Here is a 22,208-nt window from a genome sequence, read left to right on the forward strand (position 1 = left end):
TAGGTGACTGTCTTATCTGAGGCAGGCAGGAAGAGCTGGTAGGATATATGCTCAAATTCTCACACTGCCTTACCTATAATGATGCATTCACTGCTGCCAGCCATGAACATGGAGGCTGTTTTGGAAGGCAAGTTGAAGTGGCGAGCTGATAAGAAGGGAGAAAGGCGATCTGAGGGGTCCGATGGGACGCTGCCAGAAGAGAGGGTGCTGGAAGCTGGTGAGGCATGATTTTCCATCTCTGAACCAGCTGTGGCCAGTTCTGGATGTTTTATGATCACCCACTCATAGCGTTCCACTTCTGGCTGCAGCTGCATAGGGGCAGAGAAGAGCAAAGGTGGTTAGTGCACATGCATTACGCAGGCAGCTCTGCACAGCAAAGAACACTGAAACCCCTCAGACTCCACCTGCACGGTGAGTGGTAAAGATTGGATCAAACTGTCTTTTAGGCCAGATGTTATTTTCTTACTTTACACCTTTGCCTTTTGGGTATTTTTAGACTGAAGAAATGATGCAGTGTTTTCCAAGTTATCTTAATACATGTTTCAAGAAAATATTCTGTGCAAGGGAAGGAAAAGCATTACCATGAAACCAAAAAGTAAAATTTTCTCCACATTAGGAGTTCAGGAGAATTTATAAACTAGGAGGGTGTATAACCCAGCCTCTTCAAGTAGAGGGGAAGCAAGAGTGACAGCGGTACAGCAGTTCTGCCTTGCTACTGGGTAATGACAAGGAAATTTTACTCACCCTAAATACAAAGCACTCCCCAGTTCCAAAGAAACTCAGCTTGTTCCCTCCTCGCCTGCGCTCGCTCCAGTCAGTGGACAGATAAGCCCCACAGACCTAGCACAAACAGCACCGTCAGGAGGCTTTCCGTTGTAGAAGAAAGTGTGTTAAACCAACAGACACCATCATTTCAGAGTCCAGAACTGAAGGTTTTGTATTAGATATTTGATTTTCAAAAATCTCTGTAGCAGTGGATTAAGGCAGCACAAATACTTAGGTCTAAACAGATTTAAACTGCTTTAATCCACTGGTGGGTACCCTTAAACCTCAAGAGTTTCATAAATTATTTCACATACGAGGCCTTAAAGGAGAAATGTTCCAACATAACCCCAGGTACCAAAACACAAATCACTCTGAATTTGTAAAGCCTGACTTCCACTTCCTCATTTTGGCATCCAAAGCAACAGTGTTGTCACAAGTCACAGTATGAGCAGTTCTGCCTGAATATTTTCTGGTCATAAACAGTAGCCTTGGTGGCTTTTTCCATTTCAGACTGTAGGTTAAAATTAGCTTAACTAAGCCAATGCTGAACTAGCTCAGGTATTTAAAGCAGCCTATTCAAACAGCATGGGGTTCACTAGTTTCCAATAAAGAAAAACATAGCCTTAGAGGGCTGAGCCTTTCTGTGGAGTCTTTTGTTTGCACTAGAAGAATTTCTCGCTACCAGCAATAAGCATCACTGCCAAGTGGATAGAGACCAAACAATGAAGTTCTAAGAATGGCATGAAAGCAACCCTGCTTTCCCCGCCCCCCCCCAGAAACTATGGTTAAACAGATTGTTCTAAGGTATATTTGCCGTTTAGTTTCCACCAGTATTAAAAGCAGAGCTCCTAGGACAAAATTACTGAAGAGCAGGTTTTTTTGTATTTTTTTTTGTATGCATAAACAAAAAGATGCCCCAGAACTCAGTTTCATCTGATATGCCTGAAGTGCATGACAGACAGAAAACCAGAAGACAAATCTTTCTAAAATGTAAAGATGGACATATGAACAAAGAATGAATGTAATCCTTTGGAAAAAAAAAACACCAACAAAAAAACCCCACCAAAACCCACAACCACCAAACAAGAAACCCCGTATTTTTCTCCCGCTTTTTTGTTTCTACTATTTTTTTTTGAGGGATAAGAAATGAACCATACTATACAAACCAGTATCACTTACAAAACTAGACTTTTGGCATGCTCCAGGACAAGAGGCAAAATAATAAACATTTTCCCTCTTCCCTTTTGATACCACAGGCATTCTATAAGCCACTGGCATGTCAGTGTAGGCCTGGGATGGCCAGAAACCATACACAGAACTATGAAATGGCATGGAGCGTTAGCATTAGGTAGATGCAAACAAGAGTAGAAATGGGCTTATTTCACGGACAGTCATCCTGCATGAACATAAGTAAAAATATAAGTCCACAGGCTGCACTAATAGCTTAACATTATATACAAAATATTGAAGTCATGCACAGTGGCACAGATAACCAACGCTCATTACCGAAAGCACCTGTATACTCTCCCTCAGAGGTTCTGGGAAACTTTGTTTTATGGTTTATGTTTTTTTTTCAACAAGAATGAGGTGAAGCTAATATTTCTATTTTCACATTATGTTGTCCTATATTGTCGCACAGAGTACACCAGAGAACAACCACTCATTAAATAAGGCACCTGTGTGCAATCCTCAGGTTCTCAGAGCTGCCTCTTTCACACACCCCCCACCCCAAAGACAGAGATGAAGCTAAAGCTTTTGTTTCCAGTATTATTCACACCTTTTAAATTATGCTACTTTCTCTCCTCATATCCTGGAGAAAATGAAAATAACTTCTATCAATCACTGAGTTTCTTAACACAATTCCCCAGCCTCTCCCTCTGATTCTGCAATTAAAAAGAGTCTGTCCAAGAGCTTAATGAGATACTCTAGTCCATCATCCCACATTACTTACAAGAGAAAGAACTGCTGACCAAGACCTAGTTTACAAGATTTACCCAAGAATGCACAGTCCCACAATCAACAAACGGAACCATTTAAAGCATGCGTTGTTAAAAAACAGAAACAAAACCCCAAGCAATTTCAGGTCCCTTGCTTCTTCATTTTATTATAAGCAGTTATAATAAATATGTGTCGCCATACAGCATTACATAACTGCCTAAAACCTAATTTAATCAGTTGCCTTTCACCTCACTCACCTCTTTTGTTGTGGTCTTGATGAGGAGAAGAGTTGGTTCATGTCCCTCACTGTGAGAATAGAACCTGAAGTGCAAAGTACACAAAAATGAGCACTCAACTACCACCGACTGCAGTTCTCTTCCTCCTTAACTCAGGCACCATCCCTTCGTCCAACCATCCTTTTTGCATGGCAAAAGAGACATCTGAAGACTAAGCATATTCCTGTAAATGTTTTCTATGGTCTTCGTAAATAACAGAGTTGAGTGTCATCAAAATTATCCAGCAGTTCTTCTCAGTTCTCCATACAGTTTATGCCTCTGCAGAGCAACTACAAGACTACCTATCACAAAAGTGGTATTTTACAGCACTTTCAATCACGAACAAGGACTGATGGCTGTGTCTGAAGAGCTTTTGGTTTCACCAGAAAATAATTATGACACATTCTCTTTGCTTGCTTTTGCTTTTCCTCATGGCAAATGGGGCTGGGACAGCAGACCTCTCCCCACCTCAGCACCTCAACTGCTGATGTCAAAGTCATTATTAGGAGCTATACAATTATAGTCTTCTGTGTCATGTGCAAGGAGAACTCCTATCCAGTTTACTTCACTTTAAAACTAACACAGTGTCATAGGTAGAGGAATCTCCAGTTTCCAGTTCCCTTATTCTTTGGATCAGTTTGGATGTGGTTACCTACCCAAGAGAGTCTGCACAGCAGCCACCGAGTTAAGCATTCGTATCCAGCGGGGAACGAAACAGTCTCAAACTAGCACATTCTGTGAAATGACGCAAGTTTGACTTTTCCATCTGGTCTTGGACAGTTTAGAAGGGCTTGCCATGCTCTGGCATATGAAGTATCCTGGTCAAATGCTGTAGCCAATACGAATTTGTCACATTTGCAAACCATTGCTAATAATATTCTTCTGATCAAGTTCGGACTAGCATGGTGTTTTTGTCAATCCAGCAAACAGTTCACCAGCTGCTCATTTTTGGGAAGGTGTTCCTTACCTGCTCAGACTACAGCCATGTTCCAAGGTGGTGAAAAGCAGGAGGGGCTGGCAAAGTGCAAATCGCTCTGGGATCCATGACCAGATATCTCGCATCTCTTTCACACTGACAATTTCAGACTTGAAGTTCTCAGCATGAACTGCCAAGTGCACATTCTGCCTGAGAAATACAATACAAAACACTGAGAAATAATAATTTAACAAAAAACCCCAAGCTTTGGATTACTGGACAGTAACATGCAAAGACAGCTGAACGCTAGAAGACCCTAGTGCATATGCCATTGTTCAAAGCTCCAGCCCATGGGATTAGAAGGCCATGATTTAGCGAATACAGTAAACTACTGCAGTTTAGTGTAATCCTCAAGAGGCAGTGATCTGGCCTTACTGAAATACCTGGAGCAATTCCTCTGTATGGCAGCTGTGGCCTTTATATACAGAGGACACAACAGTGAAGCCAGCTAGGATGACTGCGAGCTTAAATAGATCAAATCGTATTCACCGTCTGAGACAGCCTCACTGGTGCTAGTATTTAAGCACAGAGAACAGAATAGCTAAAGAAACAGCCAGGGTCTGAAAGGAAGAGGTAGTACTTTTTCTCCCTCTGAGGTCCCGCCTGTACCATGGAATTAGAGAATTCATAAACCCCTCAGAAATTTTAGAGGAATTGGTTATTACCGGGCTAAGCAATTTTAATCCAAGGCAAATATTTGAAGCTTTTAGAAAGTTTCACCTCTTGGAAACATGTCATCACCAATGACTTCCACTTCATTAAGAACCAAAAAAGTTCCTAGGTTCACTGTTACAGACAGAGCCTGAAAACATGAAGGAGTGCTAGACACCCCAGAAAGCAAAGCCCTCTGGCACAATTATTAGAATGGATTCATGGCTTTGAAACACTTGAGGGTAATCATCATCATCATCTTAACCAGCCTTCATTTCTCAGAATAAATAAGCACACAAACTCAGAGCCTGGGGATTAAACAAGTGTTATTGCATCCATGGCCAATGTTACAGACTTTAAAATGCAAGGGTGACAGCCAAGTACTTGGTGGAAGTGACATAGGAACTTATGTAAGATACTAAATTACTGGGTAGCCATTAGTTAAATGAAGCTTTAGGCAGTTTGCTCTGCATGCAAGGGTTCAGTTGCAAGTATCTGCCAATTTCTGGTGGGGTTTCTTTTGTTGGTTTTTTTTTCCTTACAGAATTCTTTCTTCTTAGTTTCATGGAACATAAAGAGAACCTTAATACTGCATATCTGCATGTATCTGAATAGCTTAGCTCACTCCCTAAAACACACAAACTACACATTTTTTTTATTATTTTTCTTGCTTGTAGTGCCAAGAAATCAGTGGCATTTGCATGGTACTTTAGAACAGTGCTGACTTAGAGACATTGGGAAATGCTTACTGAAATTTACTGTAGCTGCCTTAGTGTCAGCATTTCTAATGAAGTGACTCCTTAGGTCACTGAAAAATAAAATAAATTACTGCTTCCTCTAGCAAAATGAACCAAATCACTACTTGTGTTACTACCCTGCATTATCTAACTAGCAAGGAACTTGTATGGACACCTATTTAAGCAAGCTGCAATTATTAATGATTTTTAAAACCTGCAGTACCACTGACTAGGACATTATTTGTGCTTTTAAACCAGCAAAGCAAGGCACAGGAGAGATCAACTGAAGCAAAGTATGAGCCAAGACTTGAACCCACATCTTCAGAACCTTACTTTAGGTCTCAGCCCTTCCAGTCCTGTCTGGTGCAGCTAGAGTGGTGGCACTACGGAACAGAGCTGAGAAAAAGCCTTGGTTTCAGTTCATCAGAAATCAGATTTTTCTCACGTTCAAGGAATTAAAAAATGTTCAGTGCAGTCAACTAGCTTATCACAGTGAATTTCTGGAGGAAAAGTAATGATGATAAACAGGCCGAGTTAGTAGCAAATACCAAAACAGTTTTAAACTTACTAAACCTCAAACAAGCAAGCCTCAATTATTTGTATGCTTGGTCTGTACATTTTTCACACCTACGTGACCTGTTTGGGCAACTAAACTGACGTACTCGTTCCTAAAAGGCTCTCAGCCTTGGTGTACCTTTTCTTTTGCCTCTGTTCCTTCTCCTGGCTACTATGAACTGCTGACTTAAGGACTTTCCTACTCAGACCCCACTTAAAGCCTGCGTTCAGCAGTATTCATAGCAACACATCACTTTCAGTGCCTGTGCCTTCCTACAACTTTTCCATGTAGGCAGAACATCACCTTTAAAATCAGATCTTTCTGATTTACTCCAAAGCATTTACCATTGTATCGGCCATTTAAAAATATTCCAAGCACGCCACTCCTGCCCCTTGAGTATCACGACAAATCATTTCATAGCTAATGTCATCATTCAGTTAGTAAAACCGAGACCGTAGCTTGACCAAAGGATTTGAAATAAAATGACCTGCTGTTTCCCAGTGCTAAATCACAGCTGCAGGTGCTTAAGACTGAAACCTGATGCTGTGTTGAGACCAGTGGGGATACACAGCCTGGCCTGCATCACACCAAACTGTGCTGCTCAACAAAAATACAAGCTTTTGGCTGGCCAGTGTGCGTGTTTCAGAAAATTGCAACTAGAGTTACAAGTATCTAACCTGTATGCATTTTCTCATCTTTGACGGTATTTCCCTAATGACACTGAAAATAATTTACTTCAGTTGGGTGGTTGCTTTTCAAAGTATTAAATGACTGCACACAGCACATAAATTGGCTAAGAAAAAGCCTCAGTGTTTTGGTTTATATTGGCTGATGAAAATTAAGTTTAGCATTCACCACAGTCTTTCAGGGTTATCCGGTAAAAATTCAGCAGTTTGAGAGAATGCTTTATTTGGACTGACATTGCATTAAAATCTACCACTAGAACCAAACAAATCCATTAAGATTTCACCCTGCATTAGCGTTTTCCTCAGTTCTTCATACTGGCTTATTGGGACTGACATGACGACTTTCTACTGATTGCTGATGTTGGAAAGACATGTTCAATTGTTACTATCCCAAAGGAAATTAGATTTAGAAAAGTAGCACTATTTAAATGTTTAACAAAGCGGCTTATTCGCGATATTCATAGGAATGTTGTTTTTTCAGCTGTATCATTGACACAATGCGCTTGAGAGACCTCAAAGCTCCTGAAGGTAAAGCCAACGCTGACGAACATGCAGCAGCAGCCGTGAGCAGATGCGCTCTGTACGTGTTTTCCAGGACAGCAAATACCACACTCCAAGGTATGACTCACTGAATTACATCTTCCTGCTCTGCTCTGGTTTTGGTCAAATCTTACAGGGTCTGCATTATGTTTAAAATCCATTGTAATTTCAGTTAGGGCATAAATGTATGGTAGAAGTGATACATTGTTTCTCAGTTGTAAATGGCAATATAAGCCGTATGTGGTATATAAGGCTGACACCTAATCCTGCATTGAGATCAGTGTCAACAGATACCCTGCGTTTACCCAAGTTTCCTCAAACCCAAACTACATGCTTCCTAGCAGAAACCAAAGCTTTCTACTGCTTTCAGAACACTGTAACTACAGTAAAATAATACATGGACACTGAACACTTGCCTGGCTGGAATTAACAGCCTGCTAATTTACTAGAGGTAAAATCCTCAACACACAGGATATGATATGAAACATGCTTCGGTAAGTCTCTTAAGGTGTTCTTTCAGACATGAAAACACAAGGAAATTAATTCCAATTTTGATTTTATAAATTAGTACAAATGTTAGTGCGCATCACTTACTAAAGTTAACTCAGGGCACCTGCAACAAGGCCAAGATTCTCAAAGGCATTAAACAGACACATCTGTGTTACTTAATACTCACAGGGCTGTCTTTCTCCTTTCCAAGTTCTCCGCTTATCAGGTATCACAATCCACTCGGTTTTGTTCTTTACGATTTGCTTTTCAGGCCAAGACTTGATGAATGACTTCATTAACCATTAATGCTATATGGCTGAGTAACTCTGACCTCCTCGACACAGGAAAAAGAGTCTTGTCTTCTTGCCTCTAAAAAAAGCCCTTCCTACTTAAAAATAAATATAATCTAGTATGAATAGACACAAGTCACTTTTAGGAGCATGCCAAATTGGGTTCAGTCCAACATCTTTCTGAATAACTACAGAAAGCTTCCAAAGAAGAAAGAAAGTTGAGTATGTCTCTCACATCTCTTGCAACAACATATACCAGGTTTGGATGTGGGACGATACCCAACAGTATTGTCATGTTACTTGAGGTTTTTAAAACAAAATAACACTTCGTCTTCTGGTGTAGAACGGACTTTTATCCCACCACTAACGTTACTCTTTTTCCATTCTGGAAAACACAGGCTTGTATCGCTGTATGGAAGTGCTATGTTGACCAGCTGGGTCTGTGATCCCTCATCTTAAAACCTTGCAGGTGCTTTGAACTAACTTTGCAAGAGTGTGTTCAGGAGATGTTACACAGCAATCGGATGCTGTAATTGCTGCCCTTCTTCTCCTGCCCCACCATTAGCAATAATGACAGCTTCAGAAAAAATAACAAGCCAAAGACAGAAGAAACGAGCAAAGTGCAAAGATTCAAGTGTTTTAGCCTACCTTTTGGGAGATGCAACACTGCAAACAGGAGGGGTGCAGTGGGTATGGAATTGACAGAAGGAGAACGTATAAGGAGAAAGACAAAAAAAGATAGAAGAGATCAGTGATTTCCTACATCCACAACAAAGTGAATAAAAGGAGCCTGGAGAGAAACAAAGTAAGGTTTGATTCAAATCACCAAGCACAAGAAAAACAAACAAAAAAGGTTAAAATATTTCCCATTTCTTTCCTTTTTTAATACTTTTTTTGCTACCTACTTGTAGTTATCCGATTGGAAAATAATTCATCATCTCTTTGCACAGGCCAAACACATCTGGACAGAGAACTCGCCCACATCCTATCGAGCAGTGGAGAAAAGCTCAGCTCTCCAGCACTTCCATCTGCCCACACTAGGATCCAAACCGTACCAAGTTCATGCAGTACCTTGCCAGGGGATACTGAGAAGTTTCAGTATGCACTTTTTCACTAGCAGCTCTGCCTGGTGAGGCACTAACTACTGGGATTATTTGGGTACGAATTCACCGTATTTTGCTTTGAAGAAATCACTGTTCTGAGCAAGAATACCTCTACCACATTTAACACACCAGGAGCTTCTGAGGTTTCTGTGGCTGCTTGGGGTTTTTACTTGGTATTGTTCGGTTTTTTTGTTAATTTTTTTTTTAAAAACCTATTATTTACTTAAAGCTGTCATTCTGTTGCTGAAGAATATAATCTTTCTGAGAAAGAGCATTACAACTCTCCTGAAGTTCAGTACAGAAAGAAAAAGGCACACATCAGAAGAGTTAATACTTCTGGTTGCAAGTCCCAGATACCATGGTCTGAACTCTACCTGATGTGACACTCCACTGGCTAAAGGCCTTGAAATATTTAAGACTGTACAGAGCAGCTTCTTCCAAGATATGATCGAAATAAAGTACAAACTAATTGTAAATCAAACTGTGATCTAAAAATAAACCATTGGAAAAGACTGGAGGCAACTTTACATGTATTTAGGCACACAAAAGAGGTTCTGCTAACATTTACATTATTTTATAGGCTGAAATCTGCTAGGTATATATTTCAATACCATGGAATGATACCTGTTTGCAACTACTGAAACTAACTCAGCAACAATTGGCCATAAGATGCCACCACATCAGTGGCTGGTACCTTTTGATTTTTGAAGATTTAGAGAAAATGAAAGACTGTCCCTCTAGAATACCACGCTTATTGACCCCAGTAGACTTCTAGAAGTCATCCTCCCTTCAGAGGTGAGGACAGCTGATAAAACTGTTCAACACAAGATTTGAAAAACATCTGGGAGAAGTTTTCTGCAGTCACAGAAGGCCTTAGGAGAAAACAGGACATATCTGCAACCCCGGCATTTACCTGCACGTACATTTGCACTTGGCAAGATGCTAATTTTGTTTAGAATATATTGCTGTCTTTTCTATATACATACATATATTTCTACATATACAGTCTTTCAGCGAAGCTTTTTATTGTGTCTTTTATTATCACATTAGAGCAGGATTTAATTTACTAGTTTCACAGCTGGTTTCTCCTCCTCTCATTTCTGAAAAGAAATTGTGATTATGCAATCATCTTTTGGATCAGTATCCTCACATTTCTCTTCCACAGTTCTTTCAAAATAATTACTTAAATTTATTTAAAAAAATATTTCTAATAGTACATGAACCTCTCACATAATAGGCCAACTCCTATCTATGGTTACTATACTCTTGGCTTTCATGAGGCTTGCAGTCAAACTAATTTCAAAAGTAACCTGCAAATAAGACTTATTCTTCCTCATTCTGTTCAAATAACTCCCCAGTTAAGCAAAATGTTCCCAACTGGGACAGTGTTCACCTACTTACACTAAAGATACGGCTAAATTCACAGTACGGGGCAGCATGAAATTGACTTCTTATACAAATGATCTCACAGTTAAGAATTAATTTTCATATTTGTTTGGGTATTTTTCTTCCAAGTAATTTATCAGTGTTTCTTCCAGCTGTTCTAAAATGCCTTTTGGTTTAAAAACAGCTTGTGAAGGACACTTCTGAGATACAGTACTTGCAATTAATATGTACCTGTAAGAAGTAATTGTAAATTCATCACTGAGTAAGCCATGAGAAACTGCTTTGTAACATTTCAGTTACACTTCTCCTTACAATCCCAGGAACACTTAATTTTGGGGCTGCTGACTTTTTCTAGAGAGGAAAAAAAATCAGCAGAGATACCAGCATGTACCAGTAGAACTTCCCCACCAGTCAACCAGGACTACCTGACAGCTCACCATGCTGCAAAAACTCACGAGATCACTCTGGCAACCTCTAGCGAGAGCCCTACCTTTTCTGTTTGACCGTGATGCCCTTCTGCTGCAAAGCCTTCTCATTGGCCATCTGCAGAAGCTGGATCTCCTTCCGTGAGAAAAGGCGGATAGCAAAGGCTTTTTCCAGAAGCCTCTCTGGAGACACTGACTTGGCAATGTCTCTCACAAAAGCTCGAATGTCTTGCTGTATGCTGTCAGACTCCATGGGCTGCCCAGCTCTGACTTTGTGAAAAAATTTCAGAAGGGCCAGTGCAACACGATAGAGAACTTTGTAGCCCTCCACCAGAAACACATCAAAGACCCGAGCAATGTACACCATAGGCAGTTCTCCGAAGAGCCAGCGCTGCCAGTCGGAGTATACCTCCAACACATCCTCAGACACCGCCACCATCAACTTATGTGCTGCCTGACAGTACTTGTTAACCAGGTCTCCAAAGGTCATGCAGGATGACTCAAAAGCTAAGAACGTCTGATCAATGAGCCGCTTAGATGGGTCATTGCAAGCAAGGATGCGACAAACCTGTTCGAAGCACTCTGCCTCATCTTTGCTGTAGTGGAGGAGCAAAGCTATCACAGAAGGCAGTGCTGGGCAAAACGATATGTCCGGGAACTGATTAGCAATGCACAATATAATCTTCCTCACTGCCCCAATGCCTTCTGCGTTCAAACAGTACGTGGGGACCAGGCTGTTATCCACAAACTCTGGCAGTGGAAGGGAGCTACTGTTACGTTTTCCAATGATCTTCACAACAATGTCCCGGTACACATTTGCATCTGGGGTCACTGTGCGGCATGGGATATTGCTGATTAGTTTGTGGTACACTTTGGCCCTCAGAGAGTGGTTCTTGGCCCAGTAGCCCTGGCGGGCCAGCTGCTTGAGCTCCTGGAACTCCGTGCAGGTTAGCTCCTTTGCATCCTGGCTCTGGACAGTAACATCCATTTTGTCCCAATCCACAAAGCGGTTGTATTCATCCATGGCTCCAGGAGAAGCATATCAGATAAATCATGAGAATGGAGACCTTACTTAGTCATTAAATGACTTGCAGCTTTTTCTGCAAAAGGAAAAAACACATAGGTTTGAGTAACAGGTAATTATCCATTTTCTTTAGGAACACACACATACATTCAACTTGTTCCTGAAATGCCAAAACTGTTTTCTAAAGCAAAAAGTTAAAGATACATGCCTTTTTATTTTTAAGCCAAACTTTACTTCCATTCTGTCAACAACTCATACTGAAGTAATTTATCAATGGCCAGCCAAGAGGTTGACACCTCCACAGGAAGTTAATTTCCCCAGCTGAAGGTCCAAGCTGAGGCACGGACCTTTATGTTAACTTCTCACTTACAGAGCAGAAGACTCCCACTTCAAAAACTGCCATTGTAAAGTCTGTTCAATTTGCAATCTCTCTTCCCAGTTCTCTGGGGAAGTAACTGTTACTTACACGACACAGATGCAGCCTGATGAGCAGCTTACACTGTTCTAAGAGTGCGTGGCCAGTGACAAGAGATGCTGACCTCCTGCTAGCCACAGCCATGTGTTCTTAGTCATTTCTTCATGCTGATACTAGCACTCACGTGGCCACGCAGTCACCGAGATTAGCTTGTTAATCTGGTACAAGTTTTCTTTTCTACAGGATAAACAAGATGGTGCAGCTGTATGGTCAGCCAGACCATCATTGCTGCCAGAATAAAGACGAGTGCAGGACAGAACCAGCCCTTCTGACTGCAGTATGGTCTCAAGTCAGCTTGAAAGAGCTTCATGAAACTGATCCTTAATTCTCTTGAGTACCACACTGGACCTCTGGTCCCAGCTGTGCACGACTTCTATGACCAATTCCCCCTCCAGAGGGCCTGCTCTCACCAACAGTGGGAGATGCTGAAGACACACACCACTGCAACAGCACCCAGAGCTGAAAGATCAGGTTCTGCCTCTAGTTCCTCAAACCACAAGTTTACATGACCTACCAGTTGATTCTAGCTTTAAAGTACACCTGTGTCCCAGCAGACAGCATGACTGCAGCCAGTAATGGCCACACCTGAATCAGCTTTAATCAAGCCAGTGCAATACTAGAAGGGGAGATAGAATAAAATACACTTGTAACAGCAGGCAACAGGTTTGCCTAGTGCTGGAACATCTCTGCCAGACTGATTAAAGCTAGGAAGCACGTGGCCCTTGATGCTGCACATTCTGCAAAGGCAGATAATCCCTATAAAATGCAACAGGCCTATAAAACTGTTTTGTACAATTAAAAATATTATGTAGCAAGGTTAAATCAACAAAACCAGTTACTGAAACACTTCCAAAGAACCCTTAAGTCATTTCTGTGTCAACAGACTGGAGAATGCACACAACTTGACATTTATCAGCATGGTCTTTTGTACAGCAGGTGTATTAAAATGATTTGAAACTCCTAAGTCAATACACATCAAGACAGACAAGTCATCCTCCCTACTGCACTACAGGAAAGTAAAGCAAACATTTTGCTTCAAGTAGAAAGAAGTTCATAAACATACAGTTACCATTAGTTTAGACAGCCATACATTTAACTCGGAGTTTTACATTCTGACTAAATATTAATCTGGGTATTTTGGAATCACATGCCAAAACTCCAAAATTTAACTCTTCTTTTAAAAGGTTGGTACCAACACACAGGAGATTTTCAGAAAAGGCTTTTGGATGGTTCTTCTCTATCAAACACTTACCTCAGTTTTGGTGTGGGGTTTTTTTCTTTTAAGAAGATTCTTTTTGAGTCATCTTTGTACAATGTAAGAGCAATACAGAAATCCTCACCATTTCTTTTTGTTGCAATCTTCCACATCTGAAACTAAATCTCAGACTGTAATTAAAGGAGGCGACACATTGTCCTGACTTCAGCTCTGAAAGCAAGGTATCTTACGATGTTTGGAAACAATGCCTCTCAGTGTGAGCTGCGAGCATGTCTTCAGGATATGCAAAGACAGTAAAGTAATGGTAGGATACCAGTCCATCACAGAGTCAGTATCAGCTCTGTGAAGTTAACATTTTAATGTTATTCTCCACCTGGAAACCATAGGGAAATTCATTATCTTTAATTCAAATCCTAGAATAAAATCCTTGTGGAGAAGAGAAACCTTAATCCTATTTAGCAGTGACCAAAGCATGGAGAAAAACTATTCTGTTCAGGTTCAATTCAGTACAGAAACTATTACTATCCTGTGGTTGCTTGAGTTTGCACTACACAACAGCTTCTCTCTTCTGCCACCATCCCCTGGGAGCTGCTCATATTTATATTAGGGAGGGTTAAGTAAAATGTCTATCATACGAGACAACTTCCGAGATACTCAGCTGTCCTTTTTCCTGTAAACTTTCTGCTTCCTCCTCCATACTCTTTCCTGTCTTATCTTCTATGATTTAGAGACACAGGCATATTTAGAGGTTGTATCAAATAGTCATTTTTCCCTCTAGAAGTTACTGCCCATTCCAGAAACTAATGGATTTGGCAAGTAGGTGCTGCTCCTCAGGGAAGCACACTGGAGTCCATAGCTAGAGGATGGAAGTCAGACGGCCAGAATTTTTGATTTGAGCTTACAGTCTTCTAAATACTTTGGCTGGGATAGGTCTGCAAGTAGGTCTGGCTGTTTAAGCTTTTCAAAGCTCTAGATACTGCAAGAAAAAATGACAGCAAAGCAAATGGGCATTGTCAAGGTTGCCAGAGCATGACCAGCTCTAATTGTGCTTGCAAAACTAACAGAATTAGTGTGCTTCAGCGTAACGGTGCATATCTCCTGATGGCGTGCCAACAGCTACTGCAAGCCAGCAGGCCTCAAATGAGGAGTATTTACTTGCCCAAAGGCGAAGAGCCCAAGAAATCTCAGGAAAATTCCAGCCAGCCTTCATCTCCTCCCACTCTTTCCACATCTTCCTCAGTCCCTCCCTCCAGGCAAGTTGTCTCCTGGCAACCACGTAAAGAGCAATGTTTAACTTTGAGATGGTGGGAAGAAGAGGCAAAAGCTGCCTTGCATTCAGTAACAAAGGGGCAGCTAGTCAGGCTGTCTCCTACCCATCTCTCCTACCACAAGGGAGCAAAAGCTGGCAGTGCAGGCTTGTATTTGGAGGGACGGAAGGCTGGGTTGTCAGTTAAGGAGTAAAACCAGAGGAGGATGGCTGTGTAAGAGTGTGTGTCTGTGTCAAAAAGTGCTATCTTTACCTAAACTACTTAGCTTTCACATAGAAGGAAAGGATAAGACGCTGGCAGAAAAGAAAAAAAAAATTCAGAATGAAAAGTTCGTATAAAGATATGGTTAAAGGCAGGCAGAGAGACCCATTCACACACTCCCACCCCCCTGCAACAAAACTCTTTCCCTCTTGTTACAGCAACTTTAGAGAAGTTAGCATCATGCTGTGGTAAGTATCCTCTAACTGTACATGGGGACAACAGGACGGATCAGCACCTGAACAGCACAGAACTGAAATGCTTTCAAATATCTGTTAAAACAGAACTATAAGGGAATTGTAAAAATTAGCAAAAATGTTACATTACTCACAACCAGCACAAAACATGAAAGTTATGTATACCTTTACTTAAGGGGAAGCAGTCACCCTTTCTAATCAGACTGACTTTTACAAAACAGGAGTTAACACAAAACAGAATCAGGAGAAAAAGCTTTTTCTTACTAACTGCCACACAATTTGGAGATTGCTAGATCTATTAGTCTGTAATAAAGCTCTTTAGTTAAATGCAATGTGAAAAAAACCCAAAAGCACAGAAGTGAGAACTAGAAATATACATACTGAAGCTATGCCAAAAATGGCTGCAGAACAGGCAGAAGATTTTTCAAGGTTAAATTTAAACTATGAAGCAAGCAAGTAATCATTACAATTCAAACCCAAGCAATAACCATGGTAACTGGAACTGGCATAATTCCAAGTCACTGACTGAATTTTTAGGAAATATTTAGCTTGCTAGTCTAGCCACATTTTCCATTCCCTTCCCTTAGTTCTTCCCACCATCATTTGGGCTACTTTCAGAAGACAGCTGAAGACTGCACTGAATTTGTATAAAATACACAGCAGTGAAGCAAAGCGTGACAGTCAAATTCCCATACTGCCTCTGAAGAAAAATTCTGTTAAAGCATCTAAAAGTACATCAGCAGGAAAAGAGAAGATCTGAATTATGACTTAACTTCATTATGGGGAATATAAGGCTAAAATTTTACTAAAGTTAACACGGCTAGGCACAACTTCAGTGGTTTTTTTTTGCTTTCCAAAATGCAGGAATTAGCAAACTGTAATATCTGAAGTGCAACTAACCCAGAGGACCATTTTTTCTTTCAAATCCAGAGTACATGCACTACTTCACAGCAGCGAAATATTTACATTCTAAACTTTTTAAAAATAAATTCAAACTTTAGTTAAAACCTGAGATTATGTGATTTGATATTGCTTTTAATAAACACAAGAAAGTTTCCTTAAAAACCAAATTATAATTAATCCAGAAAACCTTGTCCCCTATTCCAGTTAGGTATTCTTGCCACAGATTAATAGCTTATTAAGATACTTAATTCAAATCTAGTGTAGCTGTAACAAGAACCTCAAACTTTGAAAATAACACTTTTTCATCTTAACCATGAACAGTTACAACAGCTTTGATTCAGCTATTTGCTATGTACTGTACAGATACAGTTAGATACCAACAATCAAAATTCTGGCATGCATTTTTATAACCTGCTGACAGAAAGCAAGTATTTTCTTTTGCTGCTCTACAAATCAAGACTAATCTGAACTCCCAGACCTGCAGCATGCCATTTGCTGTTTACACTGTTGAGTAGTGATGTAGCCAGGAAAAAGACTCAGATCTGCTCTCTTTCATAACCTCATTAAACTAATCTGTGCAGAAGGCACGTAAACACATAACGAGAACTGCTTCCTCAAGACTGCTAGCTATTAGTCCTCATCCCACGAAACGAAAATTAAACTCAAACCTCCAAGTAGGTGATTTCCCACCACTGAGGAATACTCAATCACATCCGAGATGTTTGCTTCATACACCAAAGAATCTGACAGAAGAACAAAGCAACACAGCAAGACAGTAATAACTGCAGAATAAAAGACAATTAGCAGTTTCTCTTTTCTCCCCCAGTACTTCAGTGTGTCCTGCGGTTTTCCCCAAGCTCAGACTTGCAGCAGTATACCTTGACATCTCTGCTACATGGATCTGGAAACAAGACTGGACACCATAGTGCCATCCCTCCTTTACACAAACATATCCTGATCAGAAGCATGTTCGGTCATATTTACAGCTTCAATCACTTCCTATGCCACACATCATTGAAGAAGATGTACGCATCGGAGCCAAAATTAAGCACGCCATTTAGCACTAGAACAAGCTGAACACAACCAGCTCGTCTTGCTAGAAGAGCAATTTGGACCATGTTGATGCATTCTGGAATGATGATCCTTTTTGGAAGAATACAGAGTTCGATGGATTGCTTTAACGAGGTTAAATGCAGTTCGATCTCTCTATGATTTGCCCCAGGCATTGTGTACAGCACAAGCTGGGCTCCAGGAATGCAATTATGGATAATGTTCTAATACTAGTTTACCAATAACAATAGGGGATTAGTTAGCTGCTCCCTGCTGGTTTTTTTGTTTTTTTTTAATATTCTTTTGGGGCAAAGTCTAGGAACCTCTTACTTTTCTGATTACCTGATAAAGACCTGACATAAGAGTACACTACAGGGCAAACAATTTTGGGCATCTAGATGATTTCTCTTGGCATGTTACCTCTGGAAATGAAGCACAGACACAGAAAGTTTGTCCTAGAATCCCATGCTTTCATGCTTAGGAAAGTACTATTGCCTTCTTAAACAGTGTCTTTAAATTTATCTGTGATTAATCTATTGTGTTCTTTATCATAGTCAAAAGGTCAGACACACAATGAGCTCTTCACTGCTGGCCAGATAAATGACAGTACCTTATATTTAGGAGAATGTGTATGCCTTAAATCTGCAAGCACTTCAACAGAAAGCAGCCCCCCCTCCTTCTCAACCCCTGCCCAGGGATGACACAAGCACCTGTAATGCTCAATCACCATTGATACTGTGAGCTGCAGTGACCATTAAGATACCATGGAGGTACAAAAAGTCACAAAAAACAAACAAGGTACAAGTCTGGAAAAAAACCCAAACACTTTTGTTGAAAAAAATGAAAGAGAAATGAGTAATGTTCCACAGAGGGTCAAAAAGGCTAAAGAACAGAGCATTGTAAGAGGATACTGGATGGTAAACGTTATCATCAAGATCAGGAGCTTTCTGTCCTGTCTACCTCATAAAAAACCCAAGGAACAACTAGTAAAATTAAAGGAAGAATTCCCATCTTCCCCCCTCCCTGCAAACCGAAAGAGAACTGCATTTAAGCAGCAAAACTATTATATGTGATGTATTAAAAATGATCCATTAAAAAAACCCATCATCTGTCAAAGTAGTGCAGAAAAATCAATACAATTTTCTTACTATATAGACTGTGCTTTCCGTCTCATATTTTTTTTCATTTTTACAATTTGGAATAAAAGCCTCACATTCTGCCAATTATTCTTCCCTTTGTTTTAAAAACTGAAGTAACTATAAACAGGTCTCCCTTCAACAGCAAACTCTGGCTCTGACAAAAATTTTACACCGAACATGCAATCTTCAGTCTTCCTATTTTTTTCCTTTCCCTGAACACCTCAGTTTATATCTTTCTCTGTTTGGAACTACAGTCTACTACGTACAACCAATGATGCAATGTAACTGTCAGTGAAAATCTCCAACATGGTAATAAGTCTATATGCAATAAAACAATCAATTTTCCTGTTCTCCTGCATTGAATGCTCTCTGTCGTTTTGATGTCTGTCACCTCTAGACCTCCACTACAAACATTCACTGGCAGAAAAATACCTTTAAACATCTGTGTTTTGAAATGTTCTCTTAGACATAATGTCTGCATATGTTGAACACAGATTTATTTCTTCTCCTCCTAGCTAAACTTTCTCTACAGAAGCACATGTAACCACCTTTTATTTTTCACATATTAATTTCTCTAGGTCCAGAACAGCAGCTGACAGCACGAATGGAAACACAGATGGATTTTTGCAAGTAGAAGACACAATCTTAGGTGTGACCTTTTCCGGTGTCTAAGGGACACATTTGCCAAGACGCATTTCACAGACAACAGCAATGTTTATGGGTTTATTAGTATGAGAAAACCATTCAGAGGTTAAAGAGCACATAGCTCCTCAGCCTGTTCCTTCCACTGTCTGACCAGTTTCAACAGTACATGATTATACCTTTTCAACAGGTTTTGTGACCAAGTACCACAACAGCATGTCAAGGAGTTTTCTCCGTGAAGTGTTTGGTTTCTACTCGGGGCCAGTCTTTACACACCAGTGCACCTCCACAACTGCTATGCTATTTGAACACTCAGCAACCCAAACTGCAGTGGGTGCAGGTTGCAAAACGAATGCAGTCTGACTACAACAGACCAGTGCTCCCAGCTGACAGGGGTGCCCTGGCCTCAGACTGCCAGCGTTAGGATTGCACTCAGGGAACGAAAGCTGCTCTATGGAGATTAACACACCTTTTCACAAAGCCCCACATACTTTCCTACAGACAACCTCAGCACTCTCCAAGTCATCATCTATACTCTACCTTGTTTTCTTTTTGGTTTTATCCTTCTGTTCCATAAAATAGAGGCCTTTTCTGTGTGGGATTTAACAAAACATCTGCTAGGCTGGGCCAAGTAGAATCAGAAGCCCTGTCTGCAGGCTACAGAGAAGGCTTTGCTGTTCAAGTGATGTATAAGCAGCACTAGCTCAACACAGTCTAAGCCTGTATCTTGTTAATACAAATATACTTTCCATTTAAATATAAATACATACAAAAACAAAACACATTGCATTGTACATATACATACCATATATTGTACATATATATACAATTTATGGTCAAAGAGATATGCAAATTTTTAAATTACTGCTAAAATTCAGTTTCTTCACAATATTCACATTTACCAAAAATATGTCCACGTGGATGAACCCTGTATATTCTCTCTTGCAAAGGGTTCAAAATATGAACTATGCCATTTAAAGTCTGCTAAAAAAACAGGCCAGTGCCTCAATTCCCCACATCATCTTTAAAACAAAACGAAAAGACAATTTAATCAAAGCAGTACAAGTATCAATATGGATAGTTATGCCAATGTAATTCTTCTGTTAAATTAACTGACTGGATATGTTTATATTAAGACCTCTCAGTGCAATATATGAATATACAAAGCCTTAATCTGGTAGTGCTGGAGAGCTTAAGGGATACCTAAATTAGGAAATGGGCAGATGAACCGGTAGCCCTGGTCTAATCAAGCACACAAGCTCTTACTCTCGTAGTGAGCCTATGTAAACTGGCTGCATGCATTCCTTGCTTCTGCAGGGAGCAAATGAGGAGGTACACTCTATGCCACCAGTGGTTGTCACTAGATCTGGTTTGATTCCGTGGTAAATTTTGTGCTCCCATAATTTCATCTGACAGCTAAAAATGGAGTAGGAAAGTTTTATCGTTTCAGGCTATTTCATTATTCGCTGCACTAAATTCTAAGGATGTAGAAGTTTTCTCTTAGAAAAAGAAAGCCAATTTACAGTAAGATAAGCATATAAAATTTATAAAGTTAAAGCTGTCATTTGACATACAATTTATTTTCTTCTAGCTCTGCAAAGCCCTACAGGCCTTCTCCCTTTCATCCAAGATTGCTCAGAAGAAAAGCTTCAATAATCTGTTATCCCTGATAATGGACTACCCCCTTCCTGAAACAAAGGGTAGATTATCCCTCACACAAGAGAGAGTTCAGACATCATCATCATCAAGCCAGTTCCAGATATACTTTACAAGTAAAGGAGGACCTAATCTCAGGCAGAACACCAACAGTTGCGTTTCATGGAACTTGAAAAATATATTACTTCATTTTGATGCTTACTTCTGTAGTCTTTCCAAAGTTATGCTCTATTAAAAGTCAAAGAGTAGCAACAAACACCTCCCTCTGCAGCAGCAAAGGTACAGAAACAGTGTTTCCAAAAGAAAAACTAATCAATGTAGAATTCAAAACTAGACCTGCATTATTTTGATTATGATTTTTAAAATCAAAGGGCATTTATAACAACAGGATCAGATGCCAAGCTTACAATCTTACTATTAGTGTATACTGGTAGTCTTACCAGAGCGGAAAAACTTTGGGAAGACTAGACCCATTTGAAGGCCATTGAGACAGTTAAGGGGCCAGAGCACTGGATGTCTAAGAGGCTTTGCTGCTGATGGTATTTTTTACCATGTGCTTGTTCTGAGTAAACCTAAAGGGACTTAACATCCCTGACATGCCTACTGGCCTCCTTGAAGCATCACTGCACTGGCCAATGGATTCAAAGTGTCTGAATTAGAGGACAGGGCTTACTGGCATATTGAAATATAAAGCAGGAATTTTGCCTTCACATGGAACCAGGTTATAAAACAAACATTTTCTGCATACAGTGAAATTATTACCAAAAAAAACCCCAAACAAAACAACCTCAACACTCCTCCAGTCCCCAGACTGAAGTGTTTTTATTAATGCTTACCTTAGAACTCACCCTTGTACGGATCTTCTTATGACTTACTCCCTTCTGCTAGGCCTGGTGGTGGTGGGGAAAAAAAAAAAAAGTAAAAATCAGGCTGTTTTTTAAACAATGCATTGGGCAACATCCACATGCATCAGATGCACCATTGACCTCCAGGTATCTGCCTGCACTTCTGCATGGCTTCCAACCTTCAGACTTGCAACTGCATCGTAGAGAACAAGGAGACAAATACCCTCACAACAGAGAGGAGCAGCTAATTAACCACGTCATTGAAGTGCTTACAGCATAAACAACCCAAGTATCTAAAATCACAAGCAGGATTTTTACTTGTGGCACCTTTATTATAAAAACTTTTAGCTAACATTCTCATTGTCACTTCAACTGCTGTGTTCTGCGCCACCCACCCCCACCCCACCCCCTTTTCTCTACAGGAAGGACAAAATTCTGCATTCAACAGCAATCTCTGGAGAGCATTTCTCTTCCTAGGACTAATAGAGGTATGTGCTGCACAGGTAGGGGATTTTACAATGCCAGCTCTGCAGCTTACAGTATTTAGATCCCCAGTTCTGAAAAAAAAATACATTCTGAAGATTTGTACTGGAGTATGGGTTTAGGTCAGCTAATTTGCTGAGGGTTGATATACCAGGCCCTTGTCCTATTAGGTAGAAAAGTTTGAATTAACTGCTGAACATTATTTTTCTTTTCAAATGTATGATAGTCAGCCTAG

General features: G+C 40.3%; 1 protein-coding gene across 4 annotated transcripts in view; it reads right to left on the reverse strand.

Annotated features, from left to right (window-relative positions):
* Positions 1-22,208, reverse strand: part of TBC1D24 (TBC1 domain family member 24) — a 30,322-nt gene that overhangs the window by 5,201 nt on the left and 2,913 nt on the right. Inside the window, exons 2-9 of one of the 4 annotated variants that reach the window (XM_055708062.1) lie at positions 21,482-21,535; positions 13,569-13,690; positions 10,883-11,917; positions 8,552-8,569; positions 3,946-4,104; positions 2,961-3,024; positions 745-840; positions 74-308 (exon numbers count right to left, since the gene is read on the reverse strand). In XM_055708062.1, coding sequence (XP_055564037.1) covers positions 74-308; positions 745-840; positions 2,961-3,024; positions 3,946-4,104; positions 8,552-8,569; positions 10,883-11,841 — 1,531 coding nt within the window. In that variant the 5' untranslated portion in view covers positions 11,842-11,917; positions 13,569-13,690; positions 21,482-21,535. The remainder of the gene's footprint in view (positions 1-73; positions 309-744; positions 841-2,960; positions 3,025-3,945; positions 4,105-8,551; positions 8,570-10,882; positions 11,918-13,568; positions 13,691-21,481; positions 21,536-22,208) is intronic. The other 3 variants (XM_055708061.1, XM_055708064.1, XM_055708063.1) reach the window with 3 other exon arrangements.

The sequence above is a fragment of the Falco cherrug genome, chromosome 4, assembly GCF_023634085.1.
Source record: "Falco cherrug isolate bFalChe1 chromosome 4, bFalChe1.pri, whole genome shotgun sequence".
In the NCBI taxonomy this organism is placed as follows: Eukaryota; Metazoa; Chordata; class Aves; order Falconiformes; family Falconidae; genus Falco; species Falco cherrug.